The 24,712-nt window shown below is 43.9% G+C and overlaps 1 protein-coding gene across 3 annotated transcripts in view; it reads right to left on the bottom strand.

Annotated features, from left to right (window-relative positions):
• Nucleotides 1–24,712, bottom strand: part of MLLT6 (MLLT6, PHD finger containing) — a 767,712-nt gene that overhangs the window by 590,508 nt on the left and 152,492 nt on the right. For all 3 annotated transcript variants that reach the window (XM_078645616.1, XM_078645614.1, XM_078645615.1), the window contains exons 3-5: nucleotides 16,553–16,607; nucleotides 15,449–15,558; nucleotides 5,168–5,271 (exon numbers count right to left, since the gene is read on the bottom strand). In XM_078645616.1, the coding sequence (XP_078501742.1) occupies nucleotides 5,168–5,271; nucleotides 15,449–15,558; nucleotides 16,553–16,607 (269 nt within the window). The remainder of the gene's footprint in view (nucleotides 1–5,167; nucleotides 5,272–15,448; nucleotides 15,559–16,552; nucleotides 16,608–24,712) is intronic.

The following is a 24,712-nucleotide window of genomic DNA, read 5'->3' as shown; positions in this document are numbered from 1 at the left end:
ATGGTGTTCATCGTGCGGGCTGTGTCTTCGGTGGTCACCGTGGTCCAGGTGCGAAGGGTGGCGGTGGGGGCGTTGGTTTGACGGTTGGGTGCGTGGGCGGTGCGCCGAAGCTGTGGTGGATGTCGGCGATCTTGCGGTGGAAGAACGAGGCGAGGGAGTCGCAGAGGTCTTGTGACGGCGTGATGTCGTTGGTGCCGGTGCTGGGGTTGGAGAACTCCTTGACGATGGTGAAGAGCTCTTTGCTGTCGTGGGTGTTGTTGTCCAGTCGTTCCTTCAGGGATTTCTTCTTGGTGGTGCGGATGAGCTGGTGGTGCTTGCGGGTAGCATGTTTGAGGGCGGTCATGTTGTCGGCGGTCCGGTCGAGGAGCCAGGCTTTCTCGAGGGTGCGGCAGGTCTTCTTGGAGTCCTTGAGGTCGTCGGTGAACCAGGATGCCTTCTTGCTTCTGGGTCTGCTGGGAGGGTTCTTTAGTGGCGCGAGGTCGTCGGCGCAGGCGGTCAGCCACTGTGTGAACACTATTCACGGGGTGTCGCCTTTAGGTGGCACACGTAAGGCTTCTTATTAACAATTTATCATGGCAGCAAAGAACATAAGTGCATGGCAGGCAGAGTGACACAAATGGAAAGACCTGCGATCCAAATAAAACAATGTATTGTGCTCAAAATAGAGGATGAAGGAAACTGCAAGGCCCACCATTAATTCTTGAGAGCAGATTCACATGCAGTCAGATGAACCCTCCATTAACCATTCGCTGAACGACCACCTCATATTTCAAAGGTGAATGTTATCGTTTGAGCTCTGTTTACTTTGCCGTTTCCATTTTTTATCTCTCACATTATTTCACTTTTAGCGTTTAGTTTGTAGGACTCTTGCTTTACATACTGCGTACTGTCCTTACTGGAAGGGCACGACAGTCGAAAATGCTAAGCTAAAATGAAATAAAACGACTCTGGTGTTGTTGTCATGAATATTTGCTTTGTCAACAAGACAGAAAGGGGTTTTGCGTGGTGTCAATATTCCGCTCGGAAGGGGGGGCTGCACCGGTGCGCCAGGATGTAGGGGAAGGAGGGCGTGGACTCTAGTGGTATATTTATTCAAGGTAGGCGATTGGAAAGCATTTGAGCCACCTTCCAGCTATATAAAACTTTAACAACAAAAAATAGACAGGGGTTGTGGGTGTAGGTAAACATGTAGTGCAGAGTAGGAAGCATTAAAATGCTGATGCTTCTAAACTGCCCCCTAAGGCTGAGTGAGAAGTCACCCACGTAAGGAGGACATGTCAGTATGCTGCAGGTGCGCGTGCTTCTCTCTGGCGTAACGAAACTTGGGTCCCCACCTGCAAGGTACGTGGAGGAGCCCCTCTTCCGGACCCATTAAGGAGCTCTACCGGAAGAGTACTGTGCTGAGGATGGCCCCTGGAACACGACCCCCCCCCACCGCTCCACAGGAGCTGCGGGGGCCTGTGTTACACCACTGGTGCTTCTGTTGGACTCGGGCTCTTAGCTATATCGACCGACCTGTCACTGCCTTAAGAGAGGCCGCTCCAAGCCAATGGACAGGGGGACGGGGGGGGGGGTTGGGGGCTGGTTCACAGACAGACTCTCAGCTGAAAGTTACTCTAAGCCAACCTCAGGAGTGCCGCAATAAAGCGCTACTCTGTAATGACACAAAGGTGAAGATAAGTTAAATATTTCCCAAATTTATCAGTATCATTGAAGTCACATCCTGCCCCGCCGCACTGTCACCCCTGGAACTGCGTGTACACGTGGGAAAGAATACCAATCTCAGGGAAGTTAGCTAGGATTTTTGTCCTGGATGTACGTGTGTGTGTACTCAGATCTACACCGAATGAACCCAATTAGTTGTTGCAGTAGCTGAAAACAACATCATCAGTTCAAGAAAAAAAGTAGCATTGTAAAATACATTGTGAGAAGCTTTTAACTTTAATGCAATTAAAACCAGAAACCACAAGATGGCAGTACATACCGACTACTTGTAAAGATGCTTCAAAACAAGCATATGTATTGCTCAGCTGCATCAGACGTATTCGCTGAGTCTGGCAGTTGAATCCCCACCAGGTATTGCGGAGGAAAGCGTTGTGATACGAATGAATTGCATTTGATAATCAGCGGCGTACTGGCTGAACGAGGTGGTTGGAGAAACACCGTCACTGACTGGTAGTTACAGTCGATTACAATGGCAGAAGCAAAAGAGAGGCTCTGGCAACCGTGGGGGCTGCGGTGCTTTCTGCTTTTCTTTCTCTGGGATTCTGTTCTGGGTTAGATCAGATACTCAGTCCCTGAGGAGCTCGAGCAAGGGGCCGCTATCGGAAACATTGCTAAGGATTTGGGGATCAGCATGGATCGTTTGAAAGCCCGTGGACCCCGAGTGGTGTCCAAGGACAAGAAGCAGTACTTCCTGGTGGATACAAGCAGCGGTGAACTAGTGATCGCCAAACGGATCGATAGAGAGGGGCCGTGGCACCTCATTAACGGAGAGTCGAGAGGACAGCTAATGCAATTTACAACCAGTGGTGCGCGCGCACCACAGAGGAGCGGGGGGAGGGAGTGCGGCAGCGAGGCGAACTGCGCGGGAATGGGAGTTGCAAAGGCAGGAAATGCGTCCGACTTTGCCCAATCGCGTGCCTTTTAAAAAAAAAAAACATGCGAAAGCCAATGCCTGATGGCGAAAGCCTGATCACACGTAGAAACATGTAGTCAGCTTTCAAAACCCCATACAAAAGGGCTCACACTGCACAAGCTGTGCTGCGCACTGCAACGCAAGCACAAGCCCAAAAAAGCACAACATTGGAGGCTACACTATCACAACTGTCTCCGAAAACAGAAGTGAGGGGATTGTGGACAAGCTCAAGCACTACTCAGGAGTCTTGCAGATAAGAACCAGACCAAACGTTGGCGGCTCCATGTTGTGGGGATTCTGCACATACACAGAACTATACACAGGAAAACAGTACCTCTGGATTTAGGGGTTGTACCTTCCTACCACCTTAGTGCCCAATATCCCAAAACCGACTAGTTATAGTGTCTCATTCGTTCTACTACATAATCGCGAAGCTACAAATGATTAGACAACCCAGAACTCAACACTCCTGAATCTCTCAGGAATCCCGGTAGCAAGACATACCCTTTCGCTCGCACACTCATACTTGTCCACAATAAAGATCGTCAGTCACTGTATAGTTAAAATTTTTTATTTTTTATTTAACTATCGTGCTCTATAATGTAGAACACGAGCAGCCAAATGCGTAAACCTAAAACAGATAGCATTGTTACAATACCATACAATATAAAGGGGGATGTCATTACATACTTACAGTGGAAAAAGGACTATAAGGCCTAACCACCATCCCATTGATAAGTTGAAGTTTATTATACAAAGGAAGATCTCTGGGATTTGTCATCAGACCCCATACCTTAGAGCCTAGATGGTAGGTTTACATCGTAGGAACAGCATAGCTCTTCTCCAAGGAAAGGTCTATCTCCAAGTGTGTGTGAACAACATGCATCCCCGTAATATCAAAGCACGGGTTTTCCAGCAGTGCAGCTGTGTTTAGCATGTTTTGTCTAGGTGCTAGGGGCTGACCCGAATAGAATAACTAGGGGCATGTTTATCGACCTTGCACATCATGTTCAGACTAAACTCCAGGAATAAATAGAGAACGCAGAAAGCAGATAGTTCTCATGTGAAATGCACAAAAAGAGTCTTGGAAAATAAAGCCATGTAGCAATGTGCGCAAAAGCAGCATCATGGCAGAAGAGCTCATGCTAACTTAGCAATGTCGAGAATGACCCTATCAGCCATATAACATTGCCAGTTGCCTTGGATTATTTGCATGTGCAGTTCACAACAGGAATATAGTTTATTTGACGCTGTTGGTCTGGGTCTGTGGGATGTTGTTTAAGGTCCATCATAATGGAAACCTAAGAACAGGAGTGTTGGGTATGGGTTTTTAAGGGAGGACATGGATTCCGGAGGCATCTATATGCACAGTGATTTTGTTGCCACATTCTTGATACCTGAACTGATAGAAAGCAAGGTTATGTACTGCTTTCAATGATGGAGATGAAATCATGGAGGAGCTCCTTGCCTTGGAATTAGACACTGCATAGAGCTTGGATGTGAACCTGCTGACCACTACACAGCAACATGCTCAACAGTTGAAGCCAGATGATGTGAGCCATGCACCCAACCCAGAGTGGAAATAGGTCCTAGGGCCCTGGGACCTTGCAGATGACCACAATGGCATATTAAGAGCCTTAGCATGACCCAAGCGGTTCATACTGGGAGCAATCATCACAGAAAAGAGCTAAGAGGTAGGGGCTGCATTTATACTGTTTTGCATCAGAGGGCGCCAAAGCAGTAAACGTGCAGCAGAATCCGTTTTCCAGTTCTACAGAAAAACAAACATTACCATATTGGTGTTGTTTTATGGGTTTTAATCAGTTTTTAATGAAAACGGAAAACCCTAAACATACTAAACCATAGAATACCTTTCAGACCCAGAAAAGCATATCACAACTATTTACCTAGCTAGCAATGCTCTTCAGAAAACAATATGCATAGCCTGAGCTGACACCCACAAATAAAGAGCGGTATAGTCCTTTGCTCATCCATCCACACATAAAACACACTATGAACATTTTTAGAACAATAAAAAATATTTCACTTTCAAAAATGTTGATAAAAGAACAACATAACAATGTAAATGGAAGGAAGTTCTCGTAATAAACGCTTGGAAAAAGGCAAAATACGAGTGGCGAGAGCTTTATATGCTGCAGTAACATTGCACTTCTCTGCCCAAATACTCTTTCCGTCTCACTGCCTGCCCACGTCTTTGCATGTCGCCACGCTGCCTATGAATGCCTGTGTGGCAAATCTGAAAATCGAAAAGTATGTGCTTTGGACCTGGGGAAAGTTGCTTTGAAAATTAACTATTAGCTTTACTTTTTTGGGAGAAATGCTTTATTAATCATTCTTACACCAACAAACAATTGTGTTCAATGAACTTTTAGAACATATACTTTTAATGGTGGTGCACATATACTCTTCTCCTATGTGCTCTAAAAAATCACAAAAAAATGTTTCCTTTTCCAAGAAATCGCTTCCCTTCAAGTGTAGCCTCACGGGAGCCAGGCTGTTGATACTCACCAGGTGACGTGAAAGGCTTGGCGGCAGCCATGTCGGTTGCAGGTCATACAGGCACCTGATGCGGCCTTACTCTCTCGCCCCTGCTCTTCGCAGATGTAGCAGGTCTGTGAAAAGGGGAAGAAGATAATAATAGTTCTGTATAAAAGTTTCACGCTTTATCCCCTCACTCAAAACACAACCCACTAGAACGTTCCCTAAAATGCCAGCTAGTTTACACTCACATGCAATAGTCTCTATTTATGGGCTACCATAGACCTTAAAGAACAAGCATTGGCATAGCCAATAGGTCTCGCTTTTGGGACCTTATAAGTATTTAGTTATGCAGCACAATGTCCTTGGTGCAACAACATGAACTGTTGCATTGTTAAGCACTTATAAGGTTCCCAAAGGCGAGACCTATTGGCTATGCCAATGTTTGTTGTTGTTTTGCTAAATACAGTCCAGCTGTCTGTCGAACACAGCACTGTATACAATACACCACAAATCTAATTGTTACTCGAGACTGGTTGGCTTTCGTGTCAATCAGTGCTCTTATTATTTTGCATTTTCCTCTTCCTGTGTTTGATCCACAAACAGGAGATTTTTGGTTTTGCCCTGAGAAGATTATTATTTATCCTGCTCCAAACTCCACTGCATCTAAGAAAACTGAGCCACATTGAAACAACTTCAGTTTGCTGCGTTTCAGTGCCACATATTAGTCACCAGAAAAACTGTTGCGGAAATGTAGAAGACACAACATATATCTTGACAGGCATTAGAAGATTACCATGAACAAGCATTGGCAATACCAAATAGCCTTGATTGAATGTAAAGGTCAGCAAGCCCGACTGGCATTACCAATGCTTGTCTATTCAACTATTCGACTCAATGGCAAATATCAGAGCAGAAGGCTGGAAAGAGCCAAGCTTTGGTATGTACTGTTTAGCTGGAGTGTGATGGTGTGCGATGGCTGGATAGGGCAAAGGGTAGTCAACATGAGAAATTGGGGTAGAATATTGAATTAAATTGCTGTTAAATTCCCAAACTTTGGGAGTGAGGATGGATGGAACACTGTTTAATTGGTATGAGGGTTCAGGAACACTTTTAGGAGTGTTACGAGTAGTATATTTAGAAACTTTTGTGCCTTATTATCTGTGATCTGTAGTAAGTGGTCCTAATGATGTACAAGGCAGTTTATTAAAGAGGTGGTGAAGGGAAGTGAGAAATGATGCAGAGTGGAGGAGTGCTACATGTAGTTTTTAAGTGGTGCAAGGGATGACGGTACATTTCTTTGCAGATGTTTTGGAATGGGAAGCGGGGCCTAATAAACCTCAGTAGTCCCTATAAGTACAGCATAAGGATGGAAAAGATTAATTTGTCAGTGGCCGTATTCACTATTTTTTCACTTCGACACATAACTACGAGCATAGCACTTGCCAGGGATCACGTCATTGGGCGACCCGGCCTAGTCACGCAGGCCAACCACTGCGCGCCCATACCACTGAACTTAGACCCACAAGCGCTCCCCGCTCTGTCGGCTTCCGAAACACCCCCTAGGACCCACATCTCGAACCAATCTAGACCCGCTATCACACATCCACCACCAGCTATCAGAAGCACCCCCAAATCCCTATACTCCTGCCCACGTAATCTGGGCTGTTGAAACGCCTACTAGGGCCCACAGCACTACCTTGGACACTTCCAATACGGCCCAGAACTACGGTCTAGTTAACCTCACCACTAAGCGGCCAACCCAGTCCGACAGAATCACTCCCACTGTTTCAGCCCCCTGCATGCAAGGTTTTCCCTCTCTTAGGGACGATCGACCTAGCCCCCAACACTCTGACCGAATCGCTCACCTGAAACCGGCTCTTGGCCCGCCACGTCTCACCCCCAAGTCGACCTAGCCCCCAACACTCCGACCGAACCGCTCACCTGAAACCAACCTTTGGCCCGCTACGTCTCACCCCCAAGTCACCAGTACACCCTATCAGAATCGCTCCCTAGTAACTGACCCTCTGCCTGTCTGAACCCACCTCTCCTAGAGATATTGATAATCTCCACCACAGAGCCACTGAATTAACCCTAAGAATCCATTAAATCCATCCTGGACCTAAAGCACCTCCTTCACATTACCGAACTTTCCTTCTCGAATGTCCGGCTCTCGCAGAACACGACCCTCATCCCCCAGCCAAGCCACTCCTTCACCCACTTCCACTATCCCTAAGACACTTGCGCCACCGCAAGCAACCCTGCCACCTCTCGGAGGAAGAAATCATTGAACTTCTCCAGACCTGGAAACTCACCACTGGCATGCTTATCCCTCCAGACCTCACGGAAAAAGAAGTGTCTGACCTTATCATTAGCTATGAATCCACCTTGACAACCCCATACCCCTCAATCCTGAGGGAAGAACACCCTATCCGCTCAGTGGCAACCAACCCCAACGGATCTGCCTCCCTCAGGGTCAGAGGGGTGGTTAATAGCAACCTAGCTAGAGTACCCATCTCTGCATCTACCCCTGACACTCACTCCTACCCTTTTTTAACTGGCCTCCTAATAAACTGCCGATCAGCAGTAAAGCATGCATCTGATGTCGCCGACCTCACCCTGAGACATAAATCGGACTTAGCGATCCTGACGGAATGTTGGCTCAAGGAATCCTCTTCGCCCTACCTACACCTCTTAGTCCCACCCAATTACAACATTGTAAGGATGGACAGGCACTCAAAGAAACAAGCATTAGAAATGCAATCGGGCTCGGATTTATTTGAGTTTGAGCTAATGGCATTGTAAATGCCAATGTATTGTTGCTATGTGTTATGGAGTGTGTTCATGTGGTGTGTACTGCCAGTGATCTCCTTGTGAGTGTGAGAATATTGCACCGTTACTGCCTGTGATGTCCTTCTTGTGAGTGTGAGAAGCTTGCACCTCTGCTGCCTGTGGTCTCCTTGTGAGTGTAAGAAGCTTGCACTGCTGCTGCCTGTGATGTCGTTCTTGTGAGTGGGAGAAGATTGCACCTCAGCTGCCTGTGGTCTCCTTGTGAGTGTAAGAAGCTTGCACAGCTGCTGCCTGTGATGTCCTACTCACTACTCTACTGTACTCACTACTCTGCACTCACTACTCTGCACTCACTACTCACTACTCTACTCACTACTCTACTCACTACTCTACTCATTACTCACTACTCTGCACTCACTACTCACTAATCTGCACTCACTACTCTACTCACTACTCTACTCACTACTCACTACTCTACTCACTACTCACTACTCTGCACTCACTACTCACTACTCTGCACTCACTACTCTGCACTCACTACTCACTACTCTGCACTCACTACTCTGCACTCACTACTCACTCACTCTGCACTCACTACTCTGCACACTCACTCTTCACTCACTACTCACTACTCTGCACTCACTCTGCACTCACTACTCACTACTCTACTCACTACTCTGCACTCACTACTCACTACTCTACTCACTACTCTACTCACTACTCTGCACTCACTACTCACTACTCTACTCACTACTCACTACTCTACTCACTACTCTGCACTCACTACTCACTACTCTGCCTCCCATCACTTTATATGAACACTGGGGACAGGTGGCCTCTTTCTGAGATCACTTTATTTGTGATATGCTGAAGCACAGATCAGCAGCATTAACCTTGAAGGGTCCATATATTCTCTGGCCTGTCGTCTTTCAAGCTGTCCCTATACCAAGATAGGAATGATCAACCAAGCACACGGGTTACTTTATCCGAGCCTGAAACTAAGAATTCATTTTAGCGCTACTCAAACGTGACATTACTAGATATGACTGTTAATTTTAATATGCGCACCTGACTTAGTAGGTATTTAAACATTTAAAAAAAATATTTGCAAACAGGAATGGTGTGATACGCGCGTTAAGGTGCGTTGGTTTCACTTATATGTTTTTCAAAAAGTGTCTGAGTTTTCCGACCGTGCTGATCTAGGCCACCTACAATACGTGTATCCCAGCAGGGCACGACAGGCTGACTGCCCAGAAAATGGGTGACTTTCAGTAAGTCTTACGAGGTCTGCATTTCCATTACGATCACTCTGGACAGAATTAAAACCCCTGAAGTCGGTGCAGATACCCAGAGCCTGGGCGGCCGCCTTCTGCAACACAACGAGAACAGTTCAATATGTTTTGGGCGTTTACCTACCAGCTTTGCAGGAGCAGCTCGAGAGCAGGACAGCGATGGGCCTTTCCTTCCCCTGCATGTTTATTTGTCACGGCTCCAAGTTTCCTTCTCCTGGCAGCATACCTCGGCACAGAGTGCAATGTTGCATGCACGCATGGCTGGGTCGCGAGGAGCTGTGTTGTGCCAGGCGGGGAATCGAACCCGTCGCACAAAAACACGCTCCTGTGAAAGCCTCCTGCTGAGACGGCCCGGGGTGCACCTCTCGCGCCCGTCTCGCGCTCAGTGTTTCTCATGTTCGCGGATCTACCCTGCTCCTAGTCTGGAAGCACTTGCACCGCTCAGACCATCTGGATTGCATTACACGGGCACTCTGAAGGCTCCTAATTAAGATTAATAGTCTGCCGTGCGTGCGCGTAACCGCACACAAAATGCCAACATGGCCGCCTAACATTACATATGCCCTATGGCATCAAGACTACTACAAAAACAGCACCGTGACGACCAATCAACATTCAGATAACAAAAAAAAACTCGCGCACTAAGGAATGTGTCTTTCCCGAGCCCTAAAGAAACTTTTTTTTTTCTCTTTAATAATAGGATCTCGGAGCTCCGCCCCGAGCCCTAAAAAGGGGGTGGCATTGCCTGCATCCACCGCTCTAACCTCCTGGTTACGGAACTGCCGGTAGTCCCTACAGACTCCTGCAAATACCTTGCACTCTCCATCTCCAACAACACCTCTCAACTGTGCAAACTTCACATATTTTACCACCCCCCAGGCAAGAATGACACCTTCATGGACCTCATGGAAATCATCACAGCCAAGGTCTCTCCAAACTCTAATGACATTTTCCTTGGCGACTTCAACTTACACTGGAACGATCCCAAGGACCCTCAGGTCAATGCCATCAGTGACTTCTTGGCTGACCTAGCCCCTAGCCTGTTCTCTCCCTACTCACTTGAAAGGCGCCACCCTAGACTGAATTATTGCTAAGGAATCAGCGGTCAAAATTATCTCTATTGACCCGTGTGATTGGTCAGACCACCACACCATCACCTTCCTCTTGCCCAGCTCTCACAAGGCATGGACACTTCAACCCGTGATTCCCAAACGATGGGTTATAGACACCATGAACCTCGATCACGGGAAACTAGCAGCGCGTTGTGAGACCGACCCCTCATCCCCCCACCCACCCCACTCAGTGCACCTCGGTCGACAACATAGTGGATCACTATTCCTCAACCATAGCCGACATTCTCGATGACCTGGCACCACTGAAATTAAAAAGAACCCAGATCAAGGACAGGAATCCCTGGTTCAGCGGATCCCTCAACAAGGAGAGGAGATCCCCTCGACAGACTGAACAAAACTGGAAACAACACCCATCAGCAGCCCATCTAAAACTTCTCCGCCAGGCCAGAAATACTTATAATAAGAAAATACTCAACTCTAAAAAAGGATTCTTCAAAACCGAACTCGAGAGTGCCAAAAACTGACTTCGTAAGCTGTTCGACTTGGTCATACACCAATCCAATAAACTAGCGAAAACCTCCAAGGAAACACCTAAACCCCTAATATCAAACGAGGAATAATCTTCCTTCGTCTGCGACAAAATCTCTGCCCTAGGAAATTAACTTAAATCCGCAACTCACTGCCAAAATCAAAATCTACCAGCTCCAGCTCCACCTCCCCTCCACGCGCTATCTTCCGAAACCTCACCCAAAAATCTAGCACACTGGTCCAAATTTAAATTCTATGACGAACACTCTATCTCGAAAATTCTCGCCTCCTTAAACCCGAACAACCACTTCAATGATCCTCTCCCCTCAAACTGTCTACCAGCCGCCTCGCAGGTTATCATTCCCTCTAGGACCTCAATAATCAACGTCTCCCTCCCTCCAACAGGGCTCAATTCCTGACTCACTTAAGGCTGGCCAAGTTGTCCTTATCCTAAAAAAACCTACCTTGGACCCTGCTTCCGCTGAGAATTTCAGACCCAAATCCAACATCCCACTCCTTGTCAAAGTTCTAGAAAAATGTGTACAATAGCAGCTAAGCCTACACCTTAATAACTTCCACCTGCTAGGTGACTTCCAATCCGGTTTCAGACCTGGACACAGCACGGAAACCACCCCCCTCCACATTGTGGATGACGCCCTCCAAGCTCTCGATCAAGGCAAAACCTGCCTCTTAATCCTCCTAGACCTATACGGTTAACCACAAAATCCTCCTTGAACGACTCAAACTCAGGATGGGGTTAGATGGCACCATCTTGAATGGTTTAGACCCTTCCTAAAAAACCGCTCTCAGAGAGTCCTCATCAATGGTAATCTTTCCGCCCCCTCTCCGGTCACGGTTGGAGTTTCCCAAGGATCAACCCTCTCTCTACCCTCTTCAATCTTTACCTCGAACCACTCGCCAAGGTATTACGTGCCGCCAATATCTCCTACATTATGTACGCAGACGATACACAGATCTATATCAAAATCTCCTCCCCTGAGGACATTCGCTCCTTGAATGAGGCACTAAAGCTGACAGTCCATTGGCTCACCGCCAACCAGCTTAAACTCAACGCAAATAAAACTGAATTTCTCCTAATCTCCCCACTCAAAATTAACCCTGACATCCATGAATGGATCAAGAGCATCACAGCACTAAATTGCCCTCCCACTATTGTTGACTCTGCGAAATTCTTTGGAATAACCCTTGACAGCAGCCTGAACATGCGCGGCCATGTAAACTCGATGGCCAAGAAGGCCAGGTTCCACCTGAGCTACCTAAGAAACTTAAAACCCTTCTTTGAGGTTTCCGACCTCAAAACGACAATCCAGTCTATAGTCATTTCCAGACTAGAATATGGATGCTCCACTCTCGCAGGGCTACCCAAGAACTCCCTGGCCCCACTGAAAGCCTGGCTCAACACCGCCGCCAGACTCCAAACTGGCTCAAAGAAATTTGACCACATTTCTCCCCACCTCAAAACTCTGAATTGGCTTCCCCTAGAGGCCAGCATCCAATTTAAACTGGCCTGCATTACTCACAAAGCTCTCTGCTCCAATTCCCCTCCTTTTTTCGCCCAAAAACTTGTGATATCAGGAGGAGTCAGAAACTCACGATCTGCCAAAGAACTATTGCTGCAACCAGCCCGCTTCTGCAAGAAAAAAAAACTACAATCGGGCCTTCCCTGGGGCCGCTCCAAGAATCTGGAACTCCCTCCCACCCGCCATTACAAAACTTCCGTCCTTGGCACACTTTAAAACGGAAACCAAAACCTTCCTAATGGGCAAATACCTCGTCTTATGATTACATCGCAATCACCGTAGCGACTTGTTTCCACCCTCCACCTTGACATCATCCACTGCTCTATTGTGGATACCCAATACTGCACTCCTGAGTTGAGACTGCTGGTCTTCTTTTATAAGTTTCTACCTATTGTTAACCTTTTATTCTTCTTGTAGCCGGGACCTTAGACTGTGTGCTTTTTCTTGTATAATGTATCCCCCATCTTACCCAATTGTTCCCTTCCTTCCTAACACTTTGTATACCACCCTCAAACCTGTAAAACGCTCTGATACCCTCACGGGTCTGGTTCGCGCTCTAGAAAACTTTAAAATATAAATAAATTGAAGACAGCATCTGAGTTCACTAGTTAAACTTTGCCCAGCGCCTGCCACTCTATTACCTCTCGTGGCGCTTTTATTTAGTAGCTTTGAGCCGTTTGAACTAGAAACACATCCTTTGCTGAAATGTACAAATTGGGCTGTACAAATGGTGGATTGTGCGACAAGTGTGGTTTAGGCATAACCACGCTGGAAGCACAGCAGCTGTAAGCCCCAGTATTACAGTGGCCTTGTTTACGGGATACCGGAGTTACTAAAAGTAAAGAACTAGATGTTTTTTTCTATTTCTTTACTTTTGCTATAATCGCAGCACCCGCGCTTTACTTTTAACATTAAAAGTAAAGCGCGGTAGTCGCGATTATAGCAAAAGTAAAGAAATATAAAAAAACATCTATTTCTTTACTTGTTCTATAATCGCGGCACCCGCGCTTTACTTTTAACATTAAAAGTGAAGCGCGGGTGCCGTGATTATAGAACAAGTAAAGAAGTAGATGTTTGTTTCTATTTCTTTACTTTTGGTATAATCGCGGCAACTGCGCTTTACTTTTAACGTTAAAAGTGAAGCTCAGGTGCCACGATTATAGCAAAAGTAAAGAAATAGATTTTTTTTTCTATTTCTTTTGCTATAATCGCAGCACCCGGGCTTCACTTCTAATGTTAAAAGTAAAGCGTGGATGCCCCGTACATAGCAAAAGTAAAGAAATAGAAAAAAACATCTATTTCTTTACTATTGCTACAATCGCGGCACCGGTGCTTTACTTAAAGGTAAAGCGCTGGTGCCACGATTGAGGCAAAAGTAAAGAACAAGCAAATGGTGCGACAGGTGGCAGATGGCGGCTGCGCGCGCGCATGCATGCACGCAAGCTTGAGGCCTCCAAAAGCCTGGTGGTGGCACTTTCAAAAGCCGTGACAAAATGCCTCTTCGAGCAGCGCATGCGAGACCTAAAAACCACATGGCATACATCCTCCTCTGGCTAGGTCTGCTATTCTCTGTGCTGTTAACTGCAGTCAGCACCTAAGACCCCACGCTTCACTTTTAATGTTAAAAGTAAAGCGTGGGTGCAGCGATTATAGCAAAAGTAAAAAAGTAAAAAAAAATCGAAAAACATCTATTTCTTTACTTTTGCTACAATCGCGGCACCGATGCTTTAATTAAAGGTAAAGCGCTGGTGCCGCGATTGAAGCAAAAGTAAAGAACAAGCAAATGGTGCGACAGCTGGTGGCGGCGCGCGTGCGTGCACGCAAGCTTGATGCCACCAAAAGCCTGGTGGTGGCACTTTCAAAAGCCACTTACAAAATGCCTCTCCTAGCAGCGCATGCGCTGGCTCAGGCAAGACCTAAAAACCACATGGCATACATCCTCCTCTGGCTAGGTTAGCTATTCTCTGTGCTGCTAACTGCAGTCAGCACCTAAGACCTGAGTCCTATAAATAATAAAGGTATCTAATGCTTGACACAAACCTCCAAACTACCAAAAAGCACTACAATCTAAAAATACAGACAGACGGTGCGCTATACAAATGTCAAATGATAATAATAAAAGAACTACACAAGGCGATGCCACGACACCTCGCAAATGACATACAGCCCTCTTCTATACAAACCATGCTATAATTAGCCACACATTTCCCTTCCCTTAAAGCATAGATTGTACATGTTCTGTTGCTTTATTATATGCTTTCCCACAACTTTTGTTTGCTAATGGTTCTTCCATGGCTTTTTAAACTATATTGTCATTTCTCACTCACAATCTCTTTTTGGGAGCTCTTCCGGCTCAAAAATTGTGCAGAGAGACCACGTCACTGGCTCCCAAAGAAGAGTCACTGTGTGCTAACGTAAAAATCCTTGCAATATAGCTTTATGGCATAGTTAGCTCGAAACTCAAAGTACTAGGAGAAGGTAGATATTCTAGAAACAATGAAAAGTCAATGCCAGAAATTAAAACACTTTTTTAGAAATACCAATCCTCTCTAGGGCAGCGTTAGGGTATGGCACACCTCTGAACAATAGACTTGTGTGCTATTTTTCAATAGAAGAGTGAAGTAATTGTCAATCGAACAACAGCATGATTGATTTAGGGTGCCCCGTAAGGATAAGATCCTTAATATAACTCTCTGATCAGATATAGTCCATCCACACTTTAAAATAAATTCTATTAAGCTTTCTAGCTCAAACTATAAAGTTCATTTTGTACTTATGGAAGAAATTTGTAAGTTATTTAATAATATAGTTTGTATAGGTTAGCTAACCAAATATTTTTATTGTACATGCAATACATGACATGCTCAGACGTCAACTATGACTTTATGCACGCTGCAAAAAAGCATACATGAAATTAAAATACTTAACATAAAAAAACAGTCTGCCATAAAATCGGGAGATGTTTTCAAGCCCAAGCTGACATACATGGAGAGACATCTCAAACAGGATCACGTAGGGATGATTTGGTTTGCAGTGTAGCACTAGATAGTGGCCACCGCCATTCAGGGATATTGCCATTCTGCTTACCTTGTGGAAGCGGTCGTGTGGAACATATTGAAGTACAATTGGCTCCATGGTCAGAACATTAGCAAACTGGACTTCTGGAATATAGAGCGCACAGACAACGTGCGCCCACCCTTGGCAAAGAGAAAAAACAGGTTAGCCAAACAGAGACAAAATATTATACACCAAACTACAGAGACAGGAACAAAGCCTCACACTTTTGTTAAAATCTGAAAATCAACCATTAAAACAGACAGTGGACATGCAGTTGCTGCATGGTCACGCTATTAAGTTGTGAAAAACCATAGAATGTGCGGTTTAACTATGATCAGCTAGCAAAATGTACAGTATCCTTCTTCTGACATTTGTATGCAGAATAAAACAGTTACAAATGCAGTTAGCACTCGACTCAATATCTAAAATCGGAAACACACACCATTTTTACCCAATTTCATAACTGCTGCTGTAGCACTACAGCACCTGTGGTGCATATGAGAAAGACCAAACTATCAACCCTTTGCCACCAACATCACCTCCAACCTCACCATCAACACCATCACCTGCTTTTTATCCAGACATAACATTTATAGTTCACCTACATCCTCTATAGAGCAGTGGCTGTTAAACCTTTGAATTCTGTAGGCCCCCACTATATCATTACTGGAAACCAGGGACCCCACCACTGAATCATTATTGTAACCTGAAGACCCCCACTAAGCCATTTCTGGAAGCCAGTGACTCTGTCCTGTGCATTTTAGATAATTTGAACTGCAAAAAAAAAAAAAAACGAAATTACACAGACAAGCTAATCAAACAAATATACAAAGATTCAATATTTTATCTCAAACTCATCGTCCATACTATATTCTGTTTGATGCACTTGCACTGCTCCCACTAATCTATCCAAGAATACTAACTTAAACTTAATTTACAGCCTCCAATTTCAAATTCCTTCACATTAACAGAACTTCTGAGTAGGCTTTGTCGACCTCTGGGGGTTCCCGCACCACACTTTAAGAACCCCTGCTTTAGAAGGAAGCAGGGAGGCAAACAGCCCATTCCTATGCACAGGACACAAAATGGAAGCTTACGCAGTGTTCAATGATGTACATTGGACTGAACTCTTACCTCCATTGTCTGTCCTCTTCAGTGCTCCTTCTTTATGGGGACACAGCTCACACCTCTGAAAAAGAGATGCAGGAAGTCTGTTTGTTATAAGTCTCCGAATTAAGCATAGAGTATTTATGCTCTGATCAGTAGCATGCGCAGATAGAACAAAGACACATACTTAAATCAAGCATAAGACATAACTGATTATCTCTAATATGAGGGAGAACTTCCTGCGGAAATCGAGTCAAAGTGCTCGCCAAGCAACTGACATGATCGCAAAGCTGTCCCATATATGTTTGAGAATTCTCAAACATCTGAATTACAGCAGCGTAAACAGACTATCAGGTCCCAGATAGCACAAACTCTAATTGTAAAGGCGGAAACCTACTAAGCAATCAAAGTAAATTGTACTTAAAATTTTTATTATGAAGTCTTTCCCAATGTTATTGTATAGAATATACAGAACTAGTATTCCAGTCTTAACCTTTTCAGCGCGACCGCGATTCCCCCTCCGGTGCTGGGCCCTAATAAAAACGGGCGTGGTCATGACGGAACGGTTCCGTCATGAGCACAGCTCAACCGTAGCTCATGACGGAACCGTTCCGTCATGAGCACAGCTCAACCGTAGCTCATGACGGAACCGTTCCGTCATGAGCATCGAAGGGGTTAAGTTTGTACGCGACAAGGCATCACTGTCAAAAGGAACCTTAAATATCAATGCACACATCACAGTTCTGCAGCCATACCGTCGTCAGGTGTTCCTTCGAGTCCGACACATAAATGTACTATAATGTCTCTCCATTCATACAGTTCCTCTTGGCTGCTGTCTTAAAGGTGTCAACAAAGGCAAATGCTGATTAGGAGCCCAGAATCACAAACCAAACAGGTAAAGTTCATGAATATCTATCCAGCAAGAGTGTGGTGGAGGTCAAATTCAGAGGGAATATCTCAGAAATCACCACTTTGGAATGAACTGCAAGAATTCCTACTACAGTTGACAGGTCTTAAGAATCTTGGAAATACTTAAAGAGACCATACATTAAATGTTTCCCAGCAGTGAAATTTCAGCTATGTTGAACATGCATACAGTTTACACAATGATGTATTGTATTGTACCACTTGTATAGCGCTTACTATCCCTATGAGGGGCACTGAAGCACAGGCCTACATGGGTAGCACGTTACACCTACACTGTGTAGGGTGTTTGGTTGGAAGTGTGTTGTCTTTATTTTGAACCTGTGTGGGAAATGTTTCCATGTTGTATTTGAGGGCAATCGAGGTAAGGGACGCATCGCTTAGCAGTGTGAGGGATGAAGACGTGTGAGAGATAGGCATGTAGTTTATAGTTTCCAGTAAACTGGCAGCTTTGAGCAGCTCTACAGGTCCCTGTTTGGTATTTGCAGATGTATGAAATAAAATCGACTGTCTGACTGCAGAGTGCTCTGGTATTAGTTTTAGTGGGGGTTATATATTGGATTGTAATTGCATAATCTATCACTTACTACCCCTGATGAGGCACTGTTGTGCTTTTACACTGGGCAGCACGCTGCTGTAGGTCATAGTTATTGTTGGTTATTGGTAGGAGTCTTGTAGGGACCATTCAATACCTTTACTTTAGTTTCTATGTGATAGATTTCATTAGTAGAAATTAGGTGTGATCTTTAGTGGGAGCGGGGACATGGGAATTACATGCATTGGTTGGTGGTATTAATAGATGAGCTACACGTAGTCTTGGTTAGAATTCTGTGTGAAATACTGCAGAACACCAAAGCTCCAACAACGAGTGAACACACTTTTCTCTTTATGAATGGATTTTCCCCACACTCCTTTGCTCTTGTGACATTCGGAAAGGTCTTATTCTTGAGCAGTGACCTTAAATTATGTACCACTTAAGTGCTATCTCCTCATAATATCCGGTTATCACAGCCATAAATAGTAGAGCTGGAGGAGACCCCAGGGATCATCATCTTCAATGCCCTTTTAGGAGGCGGGTAGTCATTACTGCTTAAAAGCTTTGTGGTGTTGAGTTTTTAACCACCTCAAAAGCGGAGTGATTCAAGGACTCAAGTTATCTGACATACCTTGTTTTTGGGTTTTTAATGATTTGTAAAACATTTATCACCTCTTGTATAAGCTTGTGTCAAGTGAAAAAGGTTTTTTGTATTGTAATTGAATTTATATAGTGCTTCTTACCCCTGACGAAGCGTTGAAGTGCTTTTCGGTGACTAGCACGCTACTCTGGAACCCAAAAAAGATTAGTGGTGGAATAGTAAGGGAAATATAAGTTGTTAATTTGAGCGGTGGGCATGTGAGTATGTTAGTTTTATTGAATAAGATAATGGAGGGATAGAGGAAAGAGGTGTCTATAAAGTGTTATTTGGGAAATCATAGTAGTAAGATGAGGTTTGGGGTGAATCAAAGGAGGGATAGAAGAGGGAAGAGTCTGGAAAGGGATTAGAGCGATCATACTAGTGAAATGAGGTTTAGAATGAGCCAAAGGAGGGCTATATGAGGGGGGAAACTAGAAAGGGTTATTTGGGAAATCATAGTAGTAAGAGAAGGTTTGGGGTGAGTCAAGGAGAGATAGGGGATGGTAGAACTAGAAAGGGGGAGATTCAAGTAGTAGAAAGAGGTTTGGGATGAGTCCGGGAGTGGAGGTAGAGGGTAATTTGAGAGAGGTATAGGATGTGACAGAGTAGTGCATTGGGAAGAGTGGAAGGTTTTGTTTTCTTCTACAGTAGGAATACAGTAATACATGTGTGTGTATATATATATATATATATATATATATATATATATATATTCAAGCTCCAAACTCTTATTCCCATACCCGGCCGGGTTGGGAAACCAAGAAACAGCACTCCCGGGCTCAAAAAGGTGCAGCAAAAGTTTTTATTCTTCAAGCAAACGCGTTTCGGGACAGCGTCCCTTCGTCAGTGGTTCAACAGTGTAAACTACGCAGCGCCATTTTTTAAAACACCACAGTGGGTCATGGAAATAAACAGCGGACTCAAGACATTATTCAATGAGGTAGCGCCATTTTGGAGTGGTCAGGGACAGTCACAGAATCAATAACAGCATGCATTATTCAAACATGGTTTTCGGCTGTTATCTCAAAAGTTTTTTTAAACAGATGACACATTTAAAGCCGTGTATCGGCCTAGACCCTTACACTGATTTCCTCATAAATTGTCTATGTTTACGGGGTGTTTTCATGATTGGGCCAAGCTTAGAAACTGATTAATTATTCGTCAGAAATTGACGGATATGGTTTTTATCCATATCGAAAAAGGAGAAATCCTCCATAGTAATATTGCCGTGGATCGGCAATTGCAGCCTCAACGGCTGCATCCAGTTGCACTAGCTTAGTCTGGCTGGAAGAGGAAGGGGCAGAGGAAAAAGCAGTACAGCCTCACGCACAACAAGAAGCAGGAAAGTCAACAGATGGTGAAACAAGATTCCTTAACGATTGTCAATCTTTCCAAACGAGTCCTTTCCCCATGTGAGGAATCTGTTTTAAAACTCGGACTCACATTTTGCCCTAATGTGCATCTGGAGTACACCCAAACACGGATAGACCTTTATAAATTTATCAGGAAGGTTAAATTGCACAAATATTTTAAAGTAAAACCAACAGCCAAGGAGGCTAAATATTTACGGGGCAATAAGAAAGGAATCGACCTTCTAACGGTCAATGATTTGACGGCATGTGAGCTCTTAGAAGATTTGCGCCAAGAAAACGAATGTGAAACTCACGTTCCTAATACCACCTATTCTCAGAGGTTGGCGCATGTTGGTGTTGATCAAGAAGTTCCCAACAGTGGTTACAAATTACCATCTAAATTTGTCCCACAAACCTCAACAGATGCCATTGACACATTCTCCGATGTTGTCATCAAGGATTTGATGGCTATGAGAACAACTAACAAAAGAAAAATTGATAAATATAACATCACTAAGAAGCAGAGAATGGCGATAAAGACCCTGGCTGAAGATAAATCTATCGTCTGTAAACCTTCAGATAAAGGGGGAAATATCGTGATTATGTCACGGGAGAAATATGTTGAGGAAGCTAAACGCCAACTACAGGATGCTCACTGCTATGCGGAGATTGACAAGAAGGAATATCTTTTAAGTATTGAGACCTTACATGAACTTTTGAGGAAATGGCACTGTAAACAAATGTTGGAATTGGAAGAATATTTGTTTTTGAAGAACTCTAATCCCATTTTACCAACATTTTATCATCTACCAAAAGTTCACAAGAACATTGATGCACCCCCAGGGAGACCGATCATCTCCTCTATTGGTGGATTGACAGAAAACCTCTCCAAATTTCTGGATCACTATCTATTTGAGTTTGTTTTAGGATTGAAGTCTTATATACGAGATACGACGGACTTCATAGAGAAGATTGAAACCGTGGTATGGCAACCTACCTATGTGATGGCAACGCTCGATATAACAAGCCTGTACACATGCATCGAGCATAGACAAGGACTCCATGCCATAGACTACTTCCTGAGAAAAAAGTCATTAAAATATGCTATGCACAATGAAATGTTGTTAGAACTGGTTAGCTTTTGCTTACATAACAACATTTTCCTTTTCCAGGATGTCTTGTATAGGCAACAGTCGGGGACTGCGATGGGTTCCTGCTTCGCCCCCAGCTACGCGAATTTATTCGTGGGCTGGTGGGAGGAGCAGGAAGCCTGGGGACCTACAAACGCCACATGGACCAACAAAGTGGTGACCTGGTACAGGTACATCGATGACCTGTTCCTAATATGGAATGGGTCTATCGATGAAGCTAAAGAATATGTCGAGCTGCTGAATCAAAATGTCTGCAATCTCAAATTTTCTGGGGATATAAGTGATACTCAGGTCAACTACTTGGACTTGCAGGTAACTGTGAAGGATGGAAAAGTTTCAACTTCCCTTTACCGCAAGCCCACTGCGGGCAATAGTGTTCTTTTTGCAACCAGCAGTCACCCCCGTAAATTGATCAACAGTATCCCCTATGGGGAATTCCTCAGATTAAAACGGAATTGTACCCATGAGGAAGACTTCAACTTAGCGGTCTCTGACAGTATAGATAGATTCGTGGAGAGGGGCTAAAACTGAATCTCTTACTAGACACCCTAAGCCGTGTCAAGAAATTGTCACGCAAAACTTTGTTTACAAAGAAAGTAAGATCCACTACTGAAGGGAAATTCCGCATGGTTACCACCTATTCGGCAGATTCTGCTAAACTTAGGGCAATTATGACCAAACACTGGCACATTCTAAAAACCGACCATATAGTGGGGCCAGATATACCTTTAACCCCACAGCTTACTTTTAGGAAAGCCAGATCCTTAAAAGATGTTATGGTTCATAGCCATTTGGAACCTGTACGGAACATCAAAGGTACACTAAAGGATGCAAGGGGTTTCTTTCCATGCGGGAGATGCAAAGCTTGTGCCTTTAGCAAACGTACATTGTCCTACCAAGTGAGAGGGTGTCATAGTGGAAGAAAGATCAATAAGTTTATGACCTGTCTGACAGACCATGTTGTATATTGCCTTATGTGTCCCTGCCAACTGAGATACGTTGGTAGTACGATCAATCCCGTGAAATTAAGAGTGTTAGAACACATGAGAGCGATCATGAATAAGGATTTCACCTACCCTGTTGCCCGCCATTTTGCAATCAAACATAATAGCAATAGGGATCTATTGAGATTTTTCTGTTTGGATTGTGTCCCAGAAAGTGCAAGAGGTGGGAACAGACTTTTAACTCTCAGGAGACTCGAATCACGTTATATCATTGATCTTGAAACTAAGGCACCCGGAGGTCTTAACATGGGAGAGGAGATGGCAACTCATCTAGGATGAGTTATTTGCTCTCATAGAAAATTGTATATGACCTAGTAACTGTGATGAATTGTATAAATGAAATTAGCAAGAATATGAAAATACTGTAGTTGTTGTGGATGATGTGTTTATATGTCTGTTTAAATTCTGAATTTCAATTAGATGTAGGAGGGGTGACTAACGGATGGGACTAAGCTAGTGCAACTGGATGCAGCCGTTGAGGCTGCAATTGCCGATCCACGGCAATATTACTATGGAGGATTTCTCCTTTTTCGATATGGATAAAAACCATATCCGTCAATTTCTGACGAATAATTAATCCGTTTCTAAGCTTGGCCCAATCATGAAAACACCCCGTAAACATAGACAATTTATGAGGAAATCAGTGTAAGGGTCTAGGCTGATACACAGCTTTAAATGTGTCATCTGTTTAAAGAAACTTTTGAGATAACAGCCGAAAACCATGTTTGAATAATGAATGCTGTTATTGATTCTGTGACTGTCCCTGACCACTCCAAAATAGCGCTACCTCATTGAATAATGTCTTGAGTCCGCTGTTTATTTCCATGACCCACTGTGGTGTTTTAAAAAATGGCGCTGCGTAGTTTACACTGTTGAACCACTGACGAAGGGACGCTGTCCCGAAACGCGTTTGCTTGAAGAATAAAAACTTTTGCTGCACCTTTTTGAGCCCGGGAGTGCTGTTTCTTGGTTTCCCAACCCGGCCGGGTATGGGAATAAGAGTTTGGAGCTTGAATTTAATAACGCGGTACACCGCCGCGTTTTGACGGCACCCGACACAAAGAGTGACCCATGGTTTCGGTGTATCTGGAGCCTGAATATATATATATATATATATATATATATATATATATATATATATATATATATATATATATATATATATATATATACATAACATAGAAAGGGTATATATGTATAATAGAATATATATAATATATTAAAATACAAAGCTGTATTGCATAAAGTCTCATATGTGCATGTGAGGATAGATAGAAACTCAGACTTTCAAATGTTGCTGTACTACGTGTAGTAGATTTATTTGTGTATTTTTATCATTGTTTTGCACTTATTTTATTTTTATATTTTCCTCAATATTGCAATAGTGAAGCACTGGTATATACATTTGTTATGATCATATTACATACTGTGATATTTGTACCCCTTATCCCGTTCAATCTATCATCCTGCTTCCAACCTGTACCTGCAGACAGGACCTGCAACAGCTTTTCCATAAAAAACTGTCTTTTTAAAGTTTAAATGGTGCCAGGCTTAATTTATGTGCCTGTTCCAACAGCCAAACCTGAGTGTCACCAACTATCCTCACAACCTTGCTTTGTTCTACAGAGATTTGTACGTTACTCTTTTTGCCACTTCTCTATCCTGGAAGGTGCATTTGTTTTATCTTTCTTATTTCAACTTAGCTACAAAAGCTACCCAATGCCACAGACAACAGGTTCCAAACAATGTATTGATGTGGTAGATGGTGCTTAGTGGGCTTCGCACATAGCTTGCATCTAATGTCGTGGAAATTACTATTTTCGTCAAATATGATGAAGATGCCCGTACCAAAGAAGACTTTTCAATTCACCGTTGAATGGAATCAGTTTGAATTAAGAAGTCACCTCTCATAATATAAGGCCTTTTATTACTCATTAAGGAAGATCACATTGTGGGCATGCTTTTGTGACTACCTGAAGAAAGGAAAATACTAAGTGGCATGTCTTGAAGTTTTCCTGATACTGGGAATATTGTGGAAGTCTGAATGGGCTTAAAACACTGGAATCGATTAGACATCAATAGTCAAATCCACCAAGATGGTTAACACACGTTTGCCAACTCCCATCACTTGGCAGTTTACGTATATATCTACGTACTTATCAACATGGTAGCTCAATAGCACAGACCTAGCCAAAAGGCAGCACAGTGCTGTACATTTTCAAAGACAAGCGTTACATCAACGAGTGATAGGAGAGTTATCTGGATTGTGGACGATTAATGCATTGTGATAAGAGTGTTCTCTAAACTGGAGCAACATTAGAATAGTCCTGATGGGCACAGGTGCTTTTCCAGATCCTAGGAGCATACGTGGAAAACGCCTGCTGCCTTCTTTTTGATACTTCTTAGTTGGAAGTTTGATGGTGGCCTGGCTGCAGATGTGCCAAAAACTACCAGAGATGGTGCGCTTTTCTGCAAGATAAGCAGTGCTAGACAATGGAGTTCTATCAGGAAAGAAATTATGGTATAATATTTCTTCAGGCCACGGATGAGACATGCTTTGGTTTGTAGAATACCCTTATTG

Source organism: Lissotriton helveticus, chromosome 5_1, assembly GCF_964261635.1.
Source record: "Lissotriton helveticus chromosome 5_1, aLisHel1.1, whole genome shotgun sequence".
Taxonomy (NCBI): Eukaryota; Metazoa; Chordata; class Amphibia; order Caudata; family Salamandridae; genus Lissotriton; species Lissotriton helveticus.
The sequence above is the reverse complement of the archived record's forward strand: the minus strand, read 5'-3'. Positions and strand labels throughout refer to the sequence as shown.